Source organism: Pseudophryne corroboree, chromosome 5 (assembly GCF_028390025.1).
Source record: "Pseudophryne corroboree isolate aPseCor3 chromosome 5, aPseCor3.hap2, whole genome shotgun sequence".
In the NCBI taxonomy this organism is placed as follows: Eukaryota; Metazoa; Chordata; class Amphibia; order Anura; family Myobatrachidae; genus Pseudophryne; species Pseudophryne corroboree.
The window spans coordinates 10,960,814-10,980,782 of NC_086448.1; the positions used below are offsets into that span (position 1 = coordinate 10,960,814).

Genomic DNA, 19,969 nt, shown 5'->3' on the forward strand with positions numbered 1-19,969 from the left:
ACTGTAGCAGTCTGCGGTGCTGCTGAGCTGACAGTGTCCAGCAGGTCCGTCATCAGTCATTACATAATAAATATATCTACCTGTCCGGCTGCAGTACTAGTGTGATATAATATATATTGATTTCATCTCATTATCATCCAGTCTATATTAGCAGCAGACACAGTACGGTAGTCCACGGCTGTAGCTACCTCTGTGTCGGCAGTCGCTCGTCCATCCATAATTGTATACCACCTACCTGTGGTTTTTTTTTTCTTTCTTCTTTATACATACTACTATAGTAGCTTACTGTAGCAGTCTGCGGTGCTGCTGAGCTGACAGTGTCCAGCAGGTCCGTCATCAGTCATTACATAATAAATATATCTACCTGTCCGGCTGCAGTACTAGTGTGATATAATATATATTGATTTCATCTCATTATCATCCAGTCTATATTAGCAGCAGACACAGTACGGTAGTCCACGGCTGTAGCTACCTCTGTGTCGGCAGTCGCTCGTCCATCCATAAGTATACTAGTATCCATCCATCTCCATTGTTTACCTGAGGTGCCTTTTAGTTGTGCCTATTAAAATATGGAGAACAAAAATGTTGAGGTTCCAAAATTAGGGAAAGATCAAGATCCACTTCCACCTCGTGCTGAAGCTGCTGCCACTAGTTATGGCCGAGACGATGAAATGCCAGCAACGTCGTCTGCCAAGGCCAATGCCCAATGTCATAGTACAGAGCATGTAAAATCCAAAACACCAAATATCAGTAAAAAAAGGACTCCAAAATCTAAAATAAAATTGTCGGAAGAGAAGCGTAAACTTGCCAATATGCCATTTACCACACGGAGTGGCAAGGAACGGCTGATGCCCTGGCCTATGTTCATGGCTAGTGGTTCAGCTTCACATGAGGATGGAAGCACTCAGCCTCTCGCTAGAAAAATGAAAAGACTCAAGCTGGCAAAAGCACCGCAAAGAACTGTGCGTTCTTCGAAATCCCAAATCCACAAGGAGAGTCCAATTGTGTCGGTTGCGATGCCTGACCTTCCCAACACTGGACGTGAAGAGCATGCGCCTTCCACCATTTGCACGCCCCCTGCAAGTGCTGGAAGGAGCACCCGCAGTCCAGTTCCTGATAGTCATGTTGAAGATGTCAGTGTTGAAGTACACCAGGATGAGGAGGATATGGGTGTTGCTGGCGCTGGGGAGGAAATTGACAAGGAGGATTCTGATGGTGAGGTGGTTTGTTTAAGTCAGGCACCCGGGGAGACACCTGTTGTCCGTGGGAGGAATATGGCCGTTGACATGCCTGGTGAAAATACCAAAAAAAATAAGCTCTTCGGTGTGGAAGTATTTCAACAGAAATGCGGACAACATTTGTCAAGCCGTGTGTTGCCTTTGTCAAGCTGTAATAAGTAGGGGTAAGGACGTTAACCACCTCGGAACATCCTCCCTTATACGTCACCTGCAGCGCATTCATAATAAGTCAGTGACAAGTTCAAAAACTTTGGGCGACAGCGGAAGCAGTCCACTGACCAGTAAATCCCTTCCTCTTGTAACCAAGCTCACGCAAACCACCCCACCAACTCCCTCAGTGTCAATTTCCTCCTTCCCCAGGAATGCCAATAGTCCTGCAGGCCATGTCACTGGCAATTCTGACGATTCCTCTCCTGCCAGGGATTCCTCCGATGCATCCTTGTGTGTAACGCCTACTGCTGCTGGCGCTGCTGTTGTTGCTGCTGGGAGTCGATGGTCATCCCAGAGGGGAAGTCGTAAGACCACTTTTACTACTTCCACCAAGCAATTGACTGTCCAACAGTCCTTTGCGAGGAAGATGAAATATCACAGCAGTCATCCTGCTGCAAAGCGGATAACTGAGGCCTTGGCATCCTGGGTGGTGAGAAACGTGGTTCCGGTATCCATCATTACTGCAGAGCCAACTAGAGACTTGTTGGAGGTACTGTGTCCCCGGTACCAAATACCATCTAGGTTCCATTTCTCTAGGCAGGCGATACCGAAAATGTACACAGACCTCAGAAAAAGAGTCACCAGTGTCCTAAATAATGCAGCTGTACCCAATGTCCACTTCACCACGGACATGTGGACAAGTGGAGCAGGGCAGGGTCAGGACTATATGACTGTGACAGCCCACTGGGTAGATGTATGGACTCCCGCCGCAAGAACAGCAGCGGCGGCACCAGTAGCAGCATCTCGCAAACGCCAACTCTTTCCTAGGCAGGCTACGCTTTGTATCACCGGTTTCCAGAATACGCACACAGCTGAAAACCTCTTACGGCAACTGAGGAAGATCATCGCGGAATGGCTTACCCCAATTGGACTCTCCTGTGGATTTGTGGCATCGGACAACGCCAGCAATATTGTGTGTGCATTAAATCTGGGCAAATTCCAGCACGTCCCATGTTTTGCACATACCTTGAATTTGGTGGTGCAGAATTTTTTAAAAAACGACAGGGGCGTGCAAGAGATGCTGTCGGTGGCCAGAAGAATTGCGGGACACTTTCGGCGTACAGGCACCACGTACAGAAAACTGGAGCACCACCAAAAACTACTGAACCTGCCCTGCCATCATCTGAAGCAAGAAGTGGTAACGAGGTGGAATTCAACCCTCTATATGCTTCAGAGGTTGGAGGAGCAGCAAAAGGCCATTCAAGCCTATACAATTGAGCACGATATAGGAGGTGGAATGCACCTGTCTCAAGCGCAGTGGAGAATGATTTCAACGTTGTGCAAGGTTCTGCTGCCCTTTGAACTTGCCACACGTGAAGTCAGTTCAGACACTGCCAGCCTGAGTCAGGTCATTCCCCTCATCAGGCTTTTGCAGAAGAAGCTGGAGACATTGAAGGAGGAGCTAACATGGAGCGATTTCGCTAGGCATGTGGGACTTGTGGATGGAGCCCTTAATTCGCTTAACAAGGATTCACGGGTGGTCAATCTGTTGAAATCAGAGCACTACATTTTGGCCACCGTGCTCGATCCTAGATTTAAAACCTACCTTGGATCTCTCTTTCCGGCAGACACAAGTCTGCTGGGGTTCAAAGACCTGCTGGTGAGAAAATTGTCAAGTCAAGCGGAACGCGACCTGTCAACATCTCCTCCTTCACATTCTCCCGCAACTGGGGGTGCGAGGAAAAGGCTCAGAATTCCGAGCCCACCCGCTGGCGGTGATGCAGGGCAGTCTGGAGCGACTGCTAATGCTGACATCTGGTCCGGAATGAAGGACCTGTCAACGATTACGGACATGTCGTCTACTGTCACTGCATATGATTCTCTCCCCATTGAAAGAATGGTGGAGGATTATATGAGTGACCGCATCCAAGTAGGCACGTCACACAGTCCGTACTTAAACTGGCAGGAAAAAGAGGCAATTTGGAGGCCCTTGCACAAACTGGCTTTATTCTACCTAAGTTGCCCTCCCACAAGTGTGTACTCCGATAGAGTGTTTAGTGCCGCCGCTCACCTTGTCAGCAATCGGCGTACGAGGTTACTTCCAGAAAATGTGGAGAAGATGATGTTCATTAAAATGAATTATAATCAATTCCTCCGTGGAGACATTCACCAGCAGCAATTGCCTCCACAAAGTACACAGGGAGCTGAGATGGTGGATTCCAGTGGGGACGAATTGATAATCTGTGAGGAGGGGGATGTACACGGTGATATATCGGAGGATGATGATGAGGTGGACATCTTGCCTCTGTAGAGCCAGTTTGTGCAAGGAGAGATTAATTGCTTCTTTTTCGGTGTGGGTCCAAACCAACCCGTCATTTCAGTCACAGTCGTGTGGCAGACCCTGTCACTGAAATGATGGGTTGGTTAAAGTGTGCATGTCCTGTTTATACAACATAAGGGTGGGTGGGAGGGCCCAAGGACAATTCCATCTTGCACCTATTTTTTCTTTAATTTTTCTTTGCATCATGTGCTGTTTGGGGAGTGTTTTTTGGAAGGGCCATCCTGCAGTGCCACTCCTAGACGGGCCAGGTGTTTGTGTCGGCCACTAGGGTCGCTTATCTTACTCACACAGCTACCTCATTGCACCTCTTTTTTTCTTTGCATCATGTGCTGTTTGGGGAGTGTTTTTTGGAAGGGCCATCCTGCGTGACACTGCAGTGCCACTCCTAGATGGGCCCGGTGTTTGTGTCGGCCACTAGGGTCGCTTATCTTACTCACACAGCTACCTCATTGCGCCTCTTTTTTTCTTTGCGTCATGTGCTGTTTGGGGAGTGTTTTTTGGAAGGGCCATCCTGCGTGACACTGCAGTGCCACTCCTAGATGGGCCCGGTGTTTGTGTCGGCCACTAGGGTCGCTTATCTTACTCACACAGCTACCTCATTGCGCCTCTTTTTTTCTTTGCGTCATGTGCTGTTTGGGGAGTGTTTTTTGGAAGGGCCATCCTGCGTGACACTGCAGTGCCACTCCTAGATGGGCCCGGTGTTTGTGTCGGCCACTAGGGTCGCTTATCTTACTCACACAGCTACCTCATTGCGCCTCTTTTTTTCTTTGCGTCATGTTCTGTTTGGGGAGTGTTTTTTGGAAGGGCCATCCTGCGTGACACTGCAGTGCCACTCCTAGATGGGCCCGGTGTTTGTGTCGGCCACTAGGGTCGCTTATCTTACTCACACAGCTACCTCATTGCGCCTCTTTTTTTCTTTGCGTCATGTTCTGTTTGGGGAGTGTTTTTTGGAAGGGCCATCCTGCGTGACACTGCAGTGCCACTCCTAGATGGGCCCGGTGTTTGTGTCGGCCACTAGGGTCGCTTATCTTACTCACACAGCTACCTCATTGCGCCTCTTTTTTTCTTTGCGTCATGTGCTGTTTGGGGAGTGTTTTTTGGAAGGGCCATCCTGCGTGACACTGCAGTGCCACTCCTAGATGGGCCAGGTGTTTGTGTCGGCCACTAGGATCGCTAATCTTACTCACACAGCTACCTCATTGCGCCTCTTTTTTTCTTTGCGTCATGTGCTGTTTGGGGAGTGTTTTTTGGAAGGGCCATCCTGCGTGACACTGCAGTGCCACTCCTAGATGGGCCAGGTGTTTGTGTCGGCCACTAGGGTCGCTTATCTTACTCACACAGCTACCTCGGTGCAAATTTTAGGACTAAAAATAATATTGTGAGGTGTGAGGTATTCAGAATAGACTGAAAATGAGTGGAAATTATGGTTTTTGAGGTTAATAATACTTTGGGATCAAAATGACCCCCAAATTCTATGATTTAAGCTGTTTTTTAGGGTTTTTTGAAAAAAACACCCGAATCCAAAACACACCCGAATCCGACAAAAAAAATTCGGTGAGGTTTTGCCAAAACGTGGTCGAACCCAAAACACGGCCGCGGAACCGAACCCAAAACCAAAACACAAAACCCGAAAAATTTCAAGTGCACATCTCTAATAAGATGCTGTCTCCATGGGAGTAATTCAGAGTTGATCGCAGCAACAACTTTGTTAGCAGTTGGGCAAAACCTTGTGCTTAATTCAGACCTGATCGCTCGCTAGGGGTTTTTTGGGGTCATTCCGACCCGATCGCACGCTGCGCTTTGTCATAGCCGTGCGATCAGGTCGGAACTGCGCATGTGTTGCGCCTGCATTGCACAGGCGCGTCGTTGCCCGGCGCCGGGCAGCGACGCCGCTAGCAAAGAAAGTAGTCACAGCGGCGACTGCAAGAAGATTGACAGGAGGAAGGCGTTCCGGGACGTCAACTCACCGTTTTCTGGGCGTGAAGATCCGAATGCAGGCGTGTCGAGGCGTTTGGAGGGCGGATGTCTGACGTCAATTCCAGGACCTGCAACTCTGGATTCATCGCACAGGGTAAGTTTTACCCTGGTCTTGTTTTACACAAAACTTCTTTTGCATAGCAGGGCTGCACAAGCGATCGCAACCTTGCTATGCAAAAAAAACACTCCCCCATAGGTGGCGTCTAGTTGATCGCACGGACAGCAAAAAGTTGCTAAATACGATCAACTCGGAACGACCCCCCTTATGTACTGCTGTGTACAGATAGTCGCCGCCCATAGGGGAGTGTATTTTAGCTGTGCAAGTCTGCGAACGCCTGTGTAGCAGAGCTGTATAAACAGATCTTGTGCAGTCTCTGAGTAGCCCAGGACTTACACAGCCGCTGCGATCAGGAACCCTTTCTGCAAACGCATGGACACGCCTGTGTTTTTCCAACCACTCCCAGAAAACGGTCAGTTACCACCCACAAACGTCCTCTTCCTGTCAATCTCCTTGTGATCGGCCTTGCAAATGGATTCTTTGCACAAACCCATCGCTGAGCGGCGATCCGCTTTGTACCCGTGCAACAAACCTACGCATTAGGCATACACATGCGCAGTTCTGACCTGATCGCAGCACTGCAAAAAACACTAGCGAGCGATCAGGTCTCAATTACCCCCCCCCATGTGCACTGCAGGTGGGGCAGATATAACATGTGCAGAGAGAGTTAGATTTGGGTGGGTTATATTGTTTCTGTGCAGGGTAAATACTGGCTGCTTTATTTTTACACTGCCATTTAGATTTCAGTTTGAACACACCCCACCCAAATCTAACTCTCTCTGCACATGTTACATCTGCCCCACCTGCCACACCACACCAAAATCTAACTCTCTCTGCACATGTTACATCTGCCCCACCTGCAGTGCACATGGTTTTGCCCAACTGCTATCACGTTTGCTGCTGTGATCAACTCTGAATTAGGCACTATGGATGCTTGAACAGAGCGGTTTTGTTGGTACTCAGCTTACCATATGGCCACATCTGCGGGACCGTTCCACTGTCTTACTAGGTTCCCGTCAGCGATGTCAGATACAGCGCGTGTACAGTATGTAGGCTGAATGACTTTGTGTCAGCCGCTTCTCCGGACTCACGTCACTCCTCCAGCTGCTTCCCGTCTGCAGCGCTGCTACAGGTGAGTGTGCGCTGGTTAAAGCTCTCACCCCAGTAAGATTAACTGAATGTTCCACAGGTGAAATAGTTTCCCGGTGCTGCTGTAATAAATGAGGACTCTGGTGTGCCCAGTCGCTATCTCTCGTGGCAACAAAAGTGAGGTCCAAAACGCTGTGTGTGGGACAAAACCAAGTCCACTAACGCGTTTCGCTCCACCTTGGGCTTTAGCAAAGTTAATGCGACCCAACAGCATTAACTGCACGCGCAGGACAGGGCCTGCGCGTGCTCACTGCGGTCCAATCGCCAAAGTTGCAATCACATCATCTGAATAAAGCCCTAAGGGGGACATTTACTAAGCAGTGATAAGAGCGGAGTACTGAGCCAGTGAAGAAGTTGCCCATGGCAACCAATCAGCACTGAAGAAACTAAATCTAAAATTTGCATACTATTAAATGATACAGAGCTGCTGATTGGTTGATGGGGCAACTTCTCCACTGGCTCACTTCTCCGCTCTTATCACTGCTTAGTAAATGTCCCCCTAAGTACATAATTATTGCAATATTTTCTCTGATTTTAAATACAGTTTGGAATTTATTTAGGTGAGTACTGAATATGTCTGATTTTGTTATTGCAATGGTGTGGCCACATACCGCTGGCACCGCAGTAGGTTGAGTGCTGTGTATGTAAAATGTTGGGGTCACACTTTCTCTTGCACCCGTTTCTCATGTGTAAGTCATGTTTTGTCGGCTGTTGTCCCAGGTGCTCAGTAATGAATAAGCTTGGGTGTGGTTGTGTCTCTAAATGCCAGTGTGCCAGAACTTAAACCATACTTTCCTACCTTACAGCTACTCCAACCGGGTCATACAGGAAGGGGGCACGGATAACAAAAAGGGGCAGTCCAGGGGTGTGGAGACGTGATTGCATCATCGCGGCCCTGCCTCCTGCTTTACAATGCCCACGTTACATTGTCAAGCAGGGGCTGGGCTCTGATGTCATCGACCCACCCATTTTTCTTTGTGAGTGGGCAGTGAGCGAGGGTCTGCTGAATGCGGGAGACTTGCCCACTTTTCGGTTGGCTCACCAGGGGGGCGGGCCATGGGCGTGGAGAAGCAATCTATCATCACGGACCGGCCCCTGGCTATGCAATGCTTACATTACCAGCATTGCAAAGCTTGGGGTGGGGCTATGATGATGTAATTCACCGTGAATCGCGTCATCACCCCACCCACTGTTCCTGGCTGTTCCCACTGTAGCAATGTAGGATAATTCTTAGTTGGGAGCAAAGCACAAAAAGCTACTACAGTTACTCTGCACCTGGCTAACACCATGCTGCGCTGCAGGTGGGGTCAGACTTACAGCGTGCAGAGGCAGGTGAGTCTCAGATGGTTTGCTGGTATTACCAGCTATATGTGGGAGGGATGGGGGCGGAGCAGCACAAATCATTACCTGCTCTTCTACACTGGGGTGGGGCAGCAATTACAGGAGTCATAGCGAAACGCGTCGTTTGGACAGCAGCAAAGGAATAAAGCAAGTAACTTTGCAAATCAGAGACTCTCAGCTCCCAGTAGGTGGGCAACCATGAACTGGGCGGGAAGATGGGTATTTGCCACTTTACCAGGAGCCGAGAAACTCTAGCAAAGAAAGTAGTCACAGCGGCGACTGCAAGAAGATTGACAGGAGGAAGGCGTTCCGGGACGTCAACTCACCGTTTTCTGGGCGTGAAGATCCGAATGCAGGCGTGTCGAGGCGTTTGGAGGGCGGATGTCTGACGTCAATTCCAGGACCTGCAACTCTGGATTCATCGCACAGGGTAAGTTTTACCCTGGTCTTGTTTTACACAAAACTTCTTTTGCATAGCAGGGCTGCACAAGCGATCGCAACCTTGCTATGCAAAAAAACACTCCCCCATAGGTGGCGTCTAGTTGATCGCACGGACAGCAAAAAGTTGCTAAATACGATCAACTCGGAACGACCCCCCTTATGTACTGCTGTGTACAGATAGTCGCCGCCCATAGGGGAGTGTATTTTAGCTGTGCAAGTCTGCGAACGCCTGTGTAGCAGAGCTGTATAAACAGATCTTGTGCAGTCTCTGAGTAGCCCAGGACTTACACAGCCGCTGCGATCAGGAACCCTTTCTGCAAACGCATGGACACGCCTGTGTTTTTCCAACCACTCCCAGAAAACGGTCAGTTACCACCCACAAACGTCCTCTTCCTGTCAATCTCCTTGTGATCGGCCTTGCAAATGGATTCTTTGCACAAACCCATCGCTGAGCGGCGATCCGCTTTGTACCCGTGCAACAAACCTACGCATTAGGCATACACATGCGCAGTTCTGACCTGATCGCAGCACTGCAAAAAACACTAGCGAGCGATCAGGTCTCAATTACCCCCCCATGTGCACTGCAGGTGGGGCAGATGTAACATGTGCAGAGAGAGTTAGATTTGGGTGGGTTATTTTGTTTCTGTGCAGGGTAAATACTGGCTGCTTTATTTTTACACTGCCATTTAGATTTCAGTTTGAACACACCCCACCCAAATCTAACTCTCTCTGCACATGTTACATCTGCCCCACCTGCCACACCACACCAAAATCTAACTCTCTCTGCACATGTTACATCTGCCCCACCTGCAGTGCACATGGTTTTGCCCAACTGCTATCACGTTTGCTGCTGTGATCAACTCTGAATTAGGCCCTATGGATGCTTGAACAGAGCGGTTTTGTTGGTACTCAGCTTACCATATGGCCACATCTGCGGGACCGTTCCACTGTCTTACTAGGTTCCCGTCAGCGATGTCAGATACAGCGCGTGTACAGTATGTAGGCTGAATGACTTTGTGTCAGCCGCTTCTCCGGACTCACGTCACTCCTCCAGCTGCTTCCCGTCTGCAGCGCTGCTACAGGTGAGTGTGCGCTGGTTAAAGCTCTCACCCCAGTAAGATTAACTGAATGTTCCACAGGTGAAATAGTTTCCCGGTGCTGCTGTAATAAATGAGGACTCTGGTGTGCCCAGTCGCTATCTCTCGTGGCAACAAAAGTGAGGTCCAAAACGCTGTGTGTGGGACAAAACCAAGTCCACTAACGCGTTTCGCTCCACCTTGGGCTTTAGCAAAGTTAATGCGACCCAACAGCATTAACTGCACGCGCAGGACAGGACCTGCGCATGCAGACTGCTGCACAATCGCCAAAGTTGCAATCACATCATCAGAATAAAGCCCTAAGGGGGACATTTAGTAAGCAGTAATAAGAGCGGAGAAGTGAGCCAGTGGAGAAGTTGCCCATGGCAACCAATCAGCACTGAAGAAACTAAATCTAAAATTTGCATACTATTAAATGATACAGAGCTGCTGATTGGTTGATGGGGCAACTTCTCCACTGGCTCACTTCTCCGCTCTTATCACTGCTTAGTAAATGTCCCCCTAAGTACTTAATTATTGCAATATTTTCTCTGATTTTAAATACAGTTTGGAATTTATTTAGGTGAGTACTGAATATGTCTGATTTTGTTATTGCAATGGTGTGGCCACATACCGCTGGCACCGCAGTAGGTTGAGTGCTGTGTATGTAAAATGTTGGGGTCACACTTTCTCTTGCACCGTGTCCCATGTGCCAGTCATGTTTTGTCGGCTCTTGTTCCAGGTGCTCAGTAATGAATAAGCTTGGGTGTGGTTGTGTCTCTAAATGCCAGTGTGCCAGAACTTAAACCATACTTTCCTACCTTACAGCTACTCCAACCGGGTCATACAGGAAGGGGACACGGATAACAAAAAGGGGCAGTACAGGGGTGCGGAGACGTGATTGCATCATCGCGGCCCTGCCTCCTGCTTTACAATGCCCACGTTACATTGTCAAGCAGGGGCTGGGCTCTGATGTCATCGACCCACCCATTTTTCTTTGTGAGTGGGCAGTGAGCGAGGGTCTGCTGAATGCGGGAGACTTGCCCACTTTTCGGTTGGCTCACCAGGGGGGCGGGCCATGGGCGTGGAGAAGCAATCTATCATCACGGACCGGCCCCTGGCTATGCAATGCTTACATTACCAGCATTGCAAAGCTTGGGGTGGGGCTATGATGATGTAATTCACCGTGAATCGCGTCATCACCCCACCCACTGTTCCTGGCTGTTCCCACTGTAGCAATGTAGGATGATTCTTAGTTGGGAGCAAAGCACAAAAAGCTATTACAGTTACTCTGCACCTGGCTAACACCATGCTGCGCTGCAGGTGGGGTCAGACTTACAGCGTGCAGAGGCAGGTGAGTCTCAGATGGTTTGCTGGTATTACCAGCTATATGTGGGAGGGATGGGGGCGGAGCAGCACAAATCATTACCTGCTCTTCTACACTGGGGTGGGGCAGCAATTACAGGAGTCATAGCGAAACGCGTCGTTTGGACAGCAGCAAAGGAATAAAGCAAGTAACTTTGCAAATCAGAGACTCTCAGCTCCCAGTAGGTGGGCAACCATGAACTGGGCGGGAAGATGGGTATTTGCCACTTTACCAGGAGCCGAGAAACTCTAGCAAAGAAAGTAGTCACAGCGGCGACTGCAAGAAGATTGACAGGAGGAAGGCGTTCCGGGACGTCAACTCACCGTTTTCTGGGCGTGAAGATCCGAATGCAGGCGTGTCGAGGCGTTTGGAGGGCGGATGTCTGACGTCAATTCCAGGACCTGCAACTCTGGATTCATCGCACAGGGTAAGTTTTACCCTGGTCTTGTTTTACACAAAACTTCTTTTGCATAGCAGGGCTGCACAAGCGATCGCAACCTTGCTATGCAAAAAAACACTCCCCCATAGGTGGCGTCTAGTTGATCGCACGGACAGCAAAAAGTTGCTAAATACGATCAACTCGGAACGACCCCCCTTATGTACTGCTGTGTACAGATAGTCGCCGCCCATAGGGGAGTGTATTTTAGCTGTGCAAGTCTGCGAACGCCTGTGTAGCGGAGCTGTATAAACAGATCTTGTGCAGTCTCTGAGTAGCCCAGGACTTACACAGCCGCTGCGATCAGGAACCCTTTCTGCAAACGCATGGACACGCCTGTGTTTTTCCAACCACTCCCAGAAAACGGTCAGTTACCACCCACAAACGTCCTCTTCCTGTCAATCTCCTTGTGATCGGCCTTGCAAATGGATTCTTTGCACAAACCCATCGCTGAGCGGCGATCCGCTTTGTACCCGTGCAACAAACCTACGCATTAGGCATACACATGCGCAGTTCTGACCTGATCGCAGCACTGCAAAAAACACTAGCGAGCGATCAGGTCTCAATTACCCCCCCATGTGCACTGCAGGTGGGGCAGATGTAACATGTGCAGAGAGAGTTAGATTTGGGTGGGTTATTTTGTTTCTGTGCAGGGTAAATACTGGCTGCTTTATTTTTACACTGCCATTTAGATTTCAGTTTGAACACACCCCACCCAAATCTAACTCTCTCTGCACATGTTACATCTGCCCCACCTGCCACACCACACCAAAATCTAACTCTCTCTGCACATGTTACATCTGCCCCACCTGCAGTGCACATGGTTTTGCCCAACTGCTATCACGTTTGCTGCTGTGATCAACTCTGAATTAGGCCCTATGGATGCTTGAACAGAGCGGTTTTGTTGGTACTCAGCTTACCATATGGCCACATCTGCGGGACCGTTCCACTGTCTTACTAGGTTCCCGTCAGCGATGTCAGATACAGCGCGTGTACAGTATGTAGGCTGAATGACTTTGTGTCAGCCGCTTCTCCGGACTCACGTCACTCCTCCAGCTGCTTCCCGTCTGCAGCGCTGCTACAGGTGAGTGTGCGCTGGTTAAAGCTCTCACCCCAGTAAGATTAACTGAATGTTCCACAGGTGAAATAGTTTCCCGGTGCTGCTGTAATAAATGAGGACTCTGGTGTGCCCAGTCGCTATCTCTCGTGGCAACAAAAGTGAGGTCCAAAACGCTGTGTGTGGGACAAAACCAAGTCCACTAACGCGTTTCGCTCCACCTTGGGCTTTAGCAAAGTTAATGCGACCCAACAGCATTAACTGCACGCGCAGGACAGGGCCTGCGCGTGCTCACTGCGGTCCAATCGCCAAAGTTGCAATCACATCATCAGAATAAAGCCCTAAGGGGGACATTTAGTAAGCAGTGATAAGAGCGGAGTACTGAGCCAGTGAAGAAGTTGCCCATGGCAACCAATCAGCACTGAAGAAACTAAATCTAAAATTTGCATACTATTAAATGATACAGAGCTGCTGATTGGTTGATGGGGCAACTTCTCCACTGGCTCACTTCTCCGCTCTTATCACTGCTTAGTAAATGTCCCCCTAAGTACATAATTATTGCAATATTTTCTCTGATTTTAAATACAGTTTGGAATTTATTTAGGTGAGTACTGAATATGTCTGATTTTGTTATTGCAATGGTGTGGCCACATACCGCTGGCACCGCAGTAGGTTGAGTGCTGTGTATGTAAAATGTTGGGGTCACACTTTCTCTTGAACCCGTTTCTCATGTGTAAGTCATGTTTTGTCGGCTGTTGTCCCAGGTGCTCAGTAATGAATAAGCTTGGGTGTGGTTGTGTCTCTAAATGCCAGTGTGCCAGAACTTAAACCATACTGTCCTACCTTACAGCTACTCCAACCGGGTCATACAGGAAGGGGGCACGGATAACAAAAAGGGGCAGTCCAGGGGTGTGGAGACGTGATTGCATCATCGCGGCCCTGCCTCCTGCTTTACAATGCCCACGTTACATTGTCAAGCAGGGGCTGGGCTCTGATGTCATCGACCCACCCATTTTTCTTTGTGAGTGGGCAGTGAGCGAGGGTCTGCTGAATGCGGGAGACTTGCCCACTTTTCGGTTGGCTCACCAGGGGGGCGGGCCATGGGCGTGGAGAAGCAATCTATCATCACGGACCGGCCCCTGGCTATGCAATGCTTACATTACCAGCATTGCAAAGCTTGGGGTGGAGCTATGATGACGTAATTCACCGTGAATCGCGTCATCACCCCACCCACTGTTCCTGGCTGTTCCCACTGTAGCAATGTAGGATGATTCTTAGTTGGGAGCAAAGCACAAAAAGCTATTACAGTTACTCTGCACCTGGCTAACACCATGCTGCGCTGCAGGTGGGGTCAGACTTACAGCGTGCAGAGGCAGGTGAGTCTCAGATGGTTTGCTGGTATTACCAGCTATATGTGGGAGGGATGGGGGCGGAGCAGCACAAATCATTACCTGCTCTTCTACACTGGGGTGGGGCAGCAATTACAGGAGTCATAGCGAAACGCGTCGTTTGGACAGCAGCAAAGGAATAAAGCAAGTAACTTTGCAAATCAGAGACTCTCAGCTCCCAGTAGGTGGGCAACCATGAACTGGGCGGGAAGATGGGTATTTGCCACTTTACCAGGAGCCGAGAAACTCTCCCCCAAATTTGGGAATCTCCCGCTACAGTCCTTTCGGGAGAGTTGGTGGGTATGATTGGCAAAGTTACTTGCATTTTGCCTTTATTTTTATCCCAACTTGGGTATAAATTTACTAAGCAGCGTGTTTATTCGAGTTTACAATCACAGGCGTAATTTGCATCTCTGTAATTTTCTAAATACAAAATGGCAGTGTTTGCTCAAATAGAACTGAAAAGCTAAGGTAGAACAGACATGTACGAACAAATCCACCATCGGCCAAACGCGGAAGGACTTTCCACAGGCGCCACTACAACACGGAAATTTACCAACATTCGCTTCTGCAAACACAACCGTCAATCGGCTCAAAATGCACTTTTCTTATAGACGTCCCCTGAGCAGCGTGTTTAGAGAATTCTGTATGGATCGTGAGATCCGTGCACGCTTCTCAGTGTAAAAGTGAAAGAAAGTGTTAAAAATAAAAAAAAATAAACTGTGTGGGGTCCCCCCCTCCTAAGAATAACAAGCCCCGGGCTTTTTGAGCCCGTCCTGGTTCTAAAAATACAGGGTATAAATTGTGTGAGGACCCCCTGTATTTAAAGAGCCAGCACTAGGCTCTTGGACCAGTCCTGGCTCCAAAAATATGGGGGGGAAAAGGACGTAGAGGTCTCCCGTATTTTTAAAACCAGCTCCGTGCTCCACTAATCAAGTAGGTAATGCCACAGCCGGGGGACACATTTATACTGGTCCATGCAGCCATACCATTACCCCCTTCCCCCCACTAGTCAGCCCTGGCCGAGGTTCCCTCAAAGAGCCCGGGGCTGGTTATGCTTAGGAGGGGGGACCCCAGGCAGTTTATTTCTTATACTTTTTACACAAAGAAGCCCTGCACGGATCTCACTGATCCGTGCGCACTTCATGTCTGGCAGTGTTAAGCAAGCCCGGCAGCCAAACACGAATGTATAAACCATCGGAAAACACAAATCCAGCAAACATGGAGACTTACTAAATTACCGAGATTTTTTTTTTTAAAATACACCTGTGTACGTTGATGACCAGCCGAGTTCAATATTGTCTAAAACTCGGAGGTTAGTAAATTTACCCCTCAGAGACAGCCTCATTATATAATCAGAGGAGTAACTGTGGGAGGCAACGGATTCAGTTGCCGCAAGGCTCCTGCTCTGTAGGGGGGCACCTCTCATCCATTCCTTGTTCAGGGACACCATTCAATTAAGTTAATTGACAGCCACCGCTATCTCTTCCGTGGCCGACTCCGCTCCCCTACTAGTCCCTGCAACTTACAAAGTCACACCCTCTTTATTATAGATGCACATTGTAAAAGTATCAAGCCCCGCAATAGCTCCACCAGTTAGGTGCCTGCTTCCAGTGTAATAGGTTGTGGGTTCTAATCCAGCGCATGACACTTGTAAAATATATAGAGAAATTATCAGCATTGCGAGTGACGGAGCAGACTGACGTAGACTGTGGCTGCAGGGGATTGATGTGTGGCTGCACACTACAGAGATCTGCCTAGTTGCAATGGTTTTAAATTAACAGTTCTAAGTAACTTCATATAATTAGAGTTGGCAGTCTTGCTACACAGGAGCAAATAACTTGATCAGTAGGGTGTCTGCCTTCCGTGTAACGAGTAATGGGTTCTAATCCTGTATATGACTGCTAAGAAATGTGTGATTTCAAATAAATGACAATGAAATGTAAATATATGTATGTACATACATACATTTATAAATAGGGGGGCACCAATATTTATCTTGCCTCCGGGCAACTGTGATGAACTTACGCCACTGTATATGATGTAACATAAAGTGGAAGCAGCCAATGATGATGGATAATATTTCTTTTATAGGGAAGCCCTTCAACCCTATTACCCTCCTGGCCTGCGCTGTAGCAAACGTCACCAGCTACGCGCTGATGGGGGAGCACTTTTACTACGAGGATCCAAAGTTACAGGAACTTATTATAACTACAAGAAAGTTTGCTCTGATTTCTCACAACCCTTTACATGAGGTACAGCATTGAATGTTATCTGCAGGGAATATAGATTGTAAGCTCACTGGATGCTTTATTACCATAGGTGTAGCTATAGTGGGTACAGGGGGTGCCGTTGCTATAGGACACTAAGATTTAGGGGGGCCCCACACCCAGGACATTGTTTACCAACTTCCCGGAATAGCCTGCTAAGCAATTGGGTCCAGCCCATTGCCCAGCCTGGAAGTAGGACTCGTCCACACTCATTCTCTGTCTCTCCCACTCAGAAAAGCCCCACACTGGGATGGTGCATCCCCCACAGTTCCGTTTCTCCCTTACAGGCACACCTGAGCTATCCAGTAATCCTGGCACTGTCGCAGAGTAGGGGTCTCCTTGTTACAGCCAGTGTTGGAAAAAACTATGTGTTCCCTAATGCACACCGAGTGAAAAATATTACTACATAATAGTCAGATAATACGGAGATCTTAGTTGCGTATATCTGCAGATATAGGGTTAAGCCCCCAGGCCGATCGACAAGGCTTCTCCGTCACTGGGGGTCCCTAATACTAGGTATGGGTCCGGGGTGCAGGACCCCACGATGTCGGCACAGGTCGGCCACCCCAGGTCAGCACACAGGTGAGAATTAATAGGGGTTAATAAGAAGCACAGAAGTGCTATGTAAGTGGTGTGATTAAAATAATATATACAAAGTGATAGGGAAAATCATAAGTGTTAATAAAGTGTTAGGGTGTGCCGACCTGAAGCAGCCCAGCCACACCGACACAGGGGCCACCGCACCCCACACCCACCCCATAAATAATTACAAATATGTCTGGGTTAAATTCCCAGTGTAAGGCCACATGGTAATGGCTCCTACAGCATCTGAGAGCCAGCTTACCTGGGGATACCCCTGGCTTCCCCTATGGCACTCTGGAGTCAGCAATCCCTCCTAATGCTGACCCATCCATGCCTCTCAATACAATGCACAAAATGGAAAGCTGCTCAATCAGATTGTAATGTCACTCAGGTGCTAAAAGAGAGGGGTAATTCTGTGTAGGAAAAAACTATGTGTTCTCTAATGCACACCGAGTGATATACCTGGGGTATATCAGGGAATGCAGTGTTAGGAACTCAGGTCAGCCACCAGTCCATGGTCCCCATTCTCCCAAATAACTGGCCAACTGAGGGAAAAACAATGTATTATATGAGTGCACAATCTAAAACCAGATCTATAAGGGAAGAGAAATACAGATGGAGCCGCGCTCATCTGAGGCGGCTCCGTCGCATACGTGCACTCCCTTGTGTGACTAGGTGATCCATCCGCCTAACCCCGTCGGAGTGCATTCTAGTGAATGGGGCGTGTTATCGTCACGGGCACTCGCGCCCCAGGCAGAGACGCTCTTGGCGATAGGTGCGCCCAGACACAGATGGAGCCACGATTAGTGGCTCCACCCCTTTAACAGAATTATTTAACCAGTCACTAAACACAGGTGCTATTCCAGAGAACTGGAAAAGAGCAAATGTAGTTCCACTGCACAAAAGTGGAAGCAAGGAAGAAGCAAGTAACTACAGACCAGTAAGCCTTACATCAGTAGTAGGGAAAGTAATGGAAAAACTATTAAAATAAAGAGTTGTGGAATATCTTAAATCAAACAATTTACAGGATCCAAAACAGCATGGATTTACTGGTGGGAGATCATGCCAAACAAATCTTATTGACTTTTTTGACTCTGTGACAAAAATAATAGATCAAGGGGGAGCTGTAGACGTAGCATATCTAGACTTTAGTAAGGCATTTGACACTGTCCCACATCGTAGACTGCTAAATAAACTTGAAAGCGTGGGGGTGGATTATAAAACAGTTAAATGGATAAATCCTGGTTGCAGGATAGGAAACAGACAGTTGTAGTTAATGGAGTGCAATCTATGGAGGGAATGTTACCAGTGGAGTACCCCAGGGATCTGTACTTGGTCCAGTTCTCTTTAATATATTTGTTGGTGACATTGCAGATGGTATTGAAGGGAAGGTATGCCTTTTTGCAGATGATACAAAGATATGCAACAGGGTAGACACACCGGGAGGGGTAAAACAAATGATTGATGACATAGGTAGGCTTGAGAAATGGTCAAGAACCTGGCAACTACAGTTTAATGCTAAAAAATGCAAAATCATGCACTTGGGTCTCAAAAACCCAAAGGCTAAATATAGTATCAAGGGTACTATAATGGAAACTACTGAGGAGGAAAGGGATTTAGGAGTCACTATTTCAAGTGACTTGAAGGCAGGAAAGCAATGCAACAAAGCAATGAGAAAGGCAAGTCAGATGCTTGGTTGCTGTTATAGCCGTACCAAATAATTGAAGAACAATGAAGTCTCTTTGGTAGATTTATTGCATTGTGAAGTTCACAGGGCTCACGATAAGAGAATATCATGAACTGAACATTGACACATTGATTTCATCTTATATACTTGTCATTACAGCGTTACATGATCCAATCAAATTTGCAGACCAATCATATACATAAACCAATCACAATTCATTTATCAGAATATATTATTAATTCATACACTCCCCTTATGGGGGATTTCCAATTAATTAGCTCAACATCTTGTGATTATGACTGTTTAATATCAAAATACATTTTACCTTTCACCTAATTTAAATTATCTTTATTCTGCAAAACACAATTCCTTATTTTGCAAAACACTAGCTAACCGCAGTCTTGTGATACACTGCGCAGCTGGCTTTAACTTCTTGTTTTGTCTGAAAATCAAAGTTTCTGCAAACATATAAAAATCACATTTAAAACAACAGTTTCTTTTAAAGCAATAGACAAACTGACATCCAGCTTCCATTTTGGATTCACTTATCCATATCAGTTGCATAGGGAGAGGAATCAGTAGCAGGAAAAAATAAGTGATAATGCCACTGTATAGGTCATTGGTGCGGCCCCATCTGGAATACTGTGTCCAGTTCTGGAGACCATATCTCCAGAAGGATATAAATACATTAGAGAGTGTACAAAGAAGGGCAACTAAAATGGTGCATGGCCTACATCACAAAACATACCCGGAAAGGCTAAAAGATCTTAACATGTATAGTATGGAGGAAAGAAGGGAAAGGGGGGACATGATAGAAACTTTCAAATATATCAAGGGCCTTAACAAAGTTCAGGAGGGAAACATTCTTCAAAGGAAGAGAAGTATTAGAACTCGAGGACATACACTGAGACTGGCGGGGGGGGGGGGGGGGGGTCAGGGGAAATTTAAGGAAAAATTACTTCACAGAAAGGGTAGTGGATAAGTGGACTAGCCTCCCATCAGAGGTGGTAGAGGCTAAGACTGTAGAGCAATTTAAACATGCTTGGGATAGGCATATGAATATCCTTACAAAGAAATAAGGTTCAAAAAAGGGTTGAGATTGCCTAAAGGATAAAAAAAAAGGGGCAGACTAGATGGGCCAAGTGGTTCTTATCTGCCGTCAAATTCTATGTTTCTATGTTTCTATGTTTCTATCTGTATACCCCAGGCAGTGGAGCACACCAAGTATTTCCCTGGTCCCACTCTGAGCCATTCTGACCCTGATTTCAGCCTTTGGGAAGTTAGCTGGTGGGGGGGTCTAGTCTGAGATTAGGATTGTCTCAGAAAGGGACGGTGTGCTGGAATAAAGTAGATCTCCAAGTGGAGTTCTCTGCATTAGGAAGTCGGAGCCGGCTGGTCACTTCCCCTCTTCC

General features: G+C 47.8%; 1 protein-coding gene across 7 annotated transcripts in view; it reads left to right on the top strand.

Moving 5' to 3' along the window:
* The window catches only part of LOC134927086 (cytochrome P450 2F2-like), a 322,012-nt gene that overhangs the window by 194,533 nt on the left and 107,510 nt on the right, over positions 1–19,969 (top strand). For all 7 annotated transcript variants that reach the window (XM_063921090.1, XM_063921085.1, XM_063921092.1 and 4 more), the window contains one exon: positions 16,113–16,273. In XM_063921090.1, the coding sequence (XP_063777160.1) occupies positions 16,113–16,273 (161 nt within the window). The remainder of the gene's footprint in view (positions 1–16,112; positions 16,274–19,969) is intronic.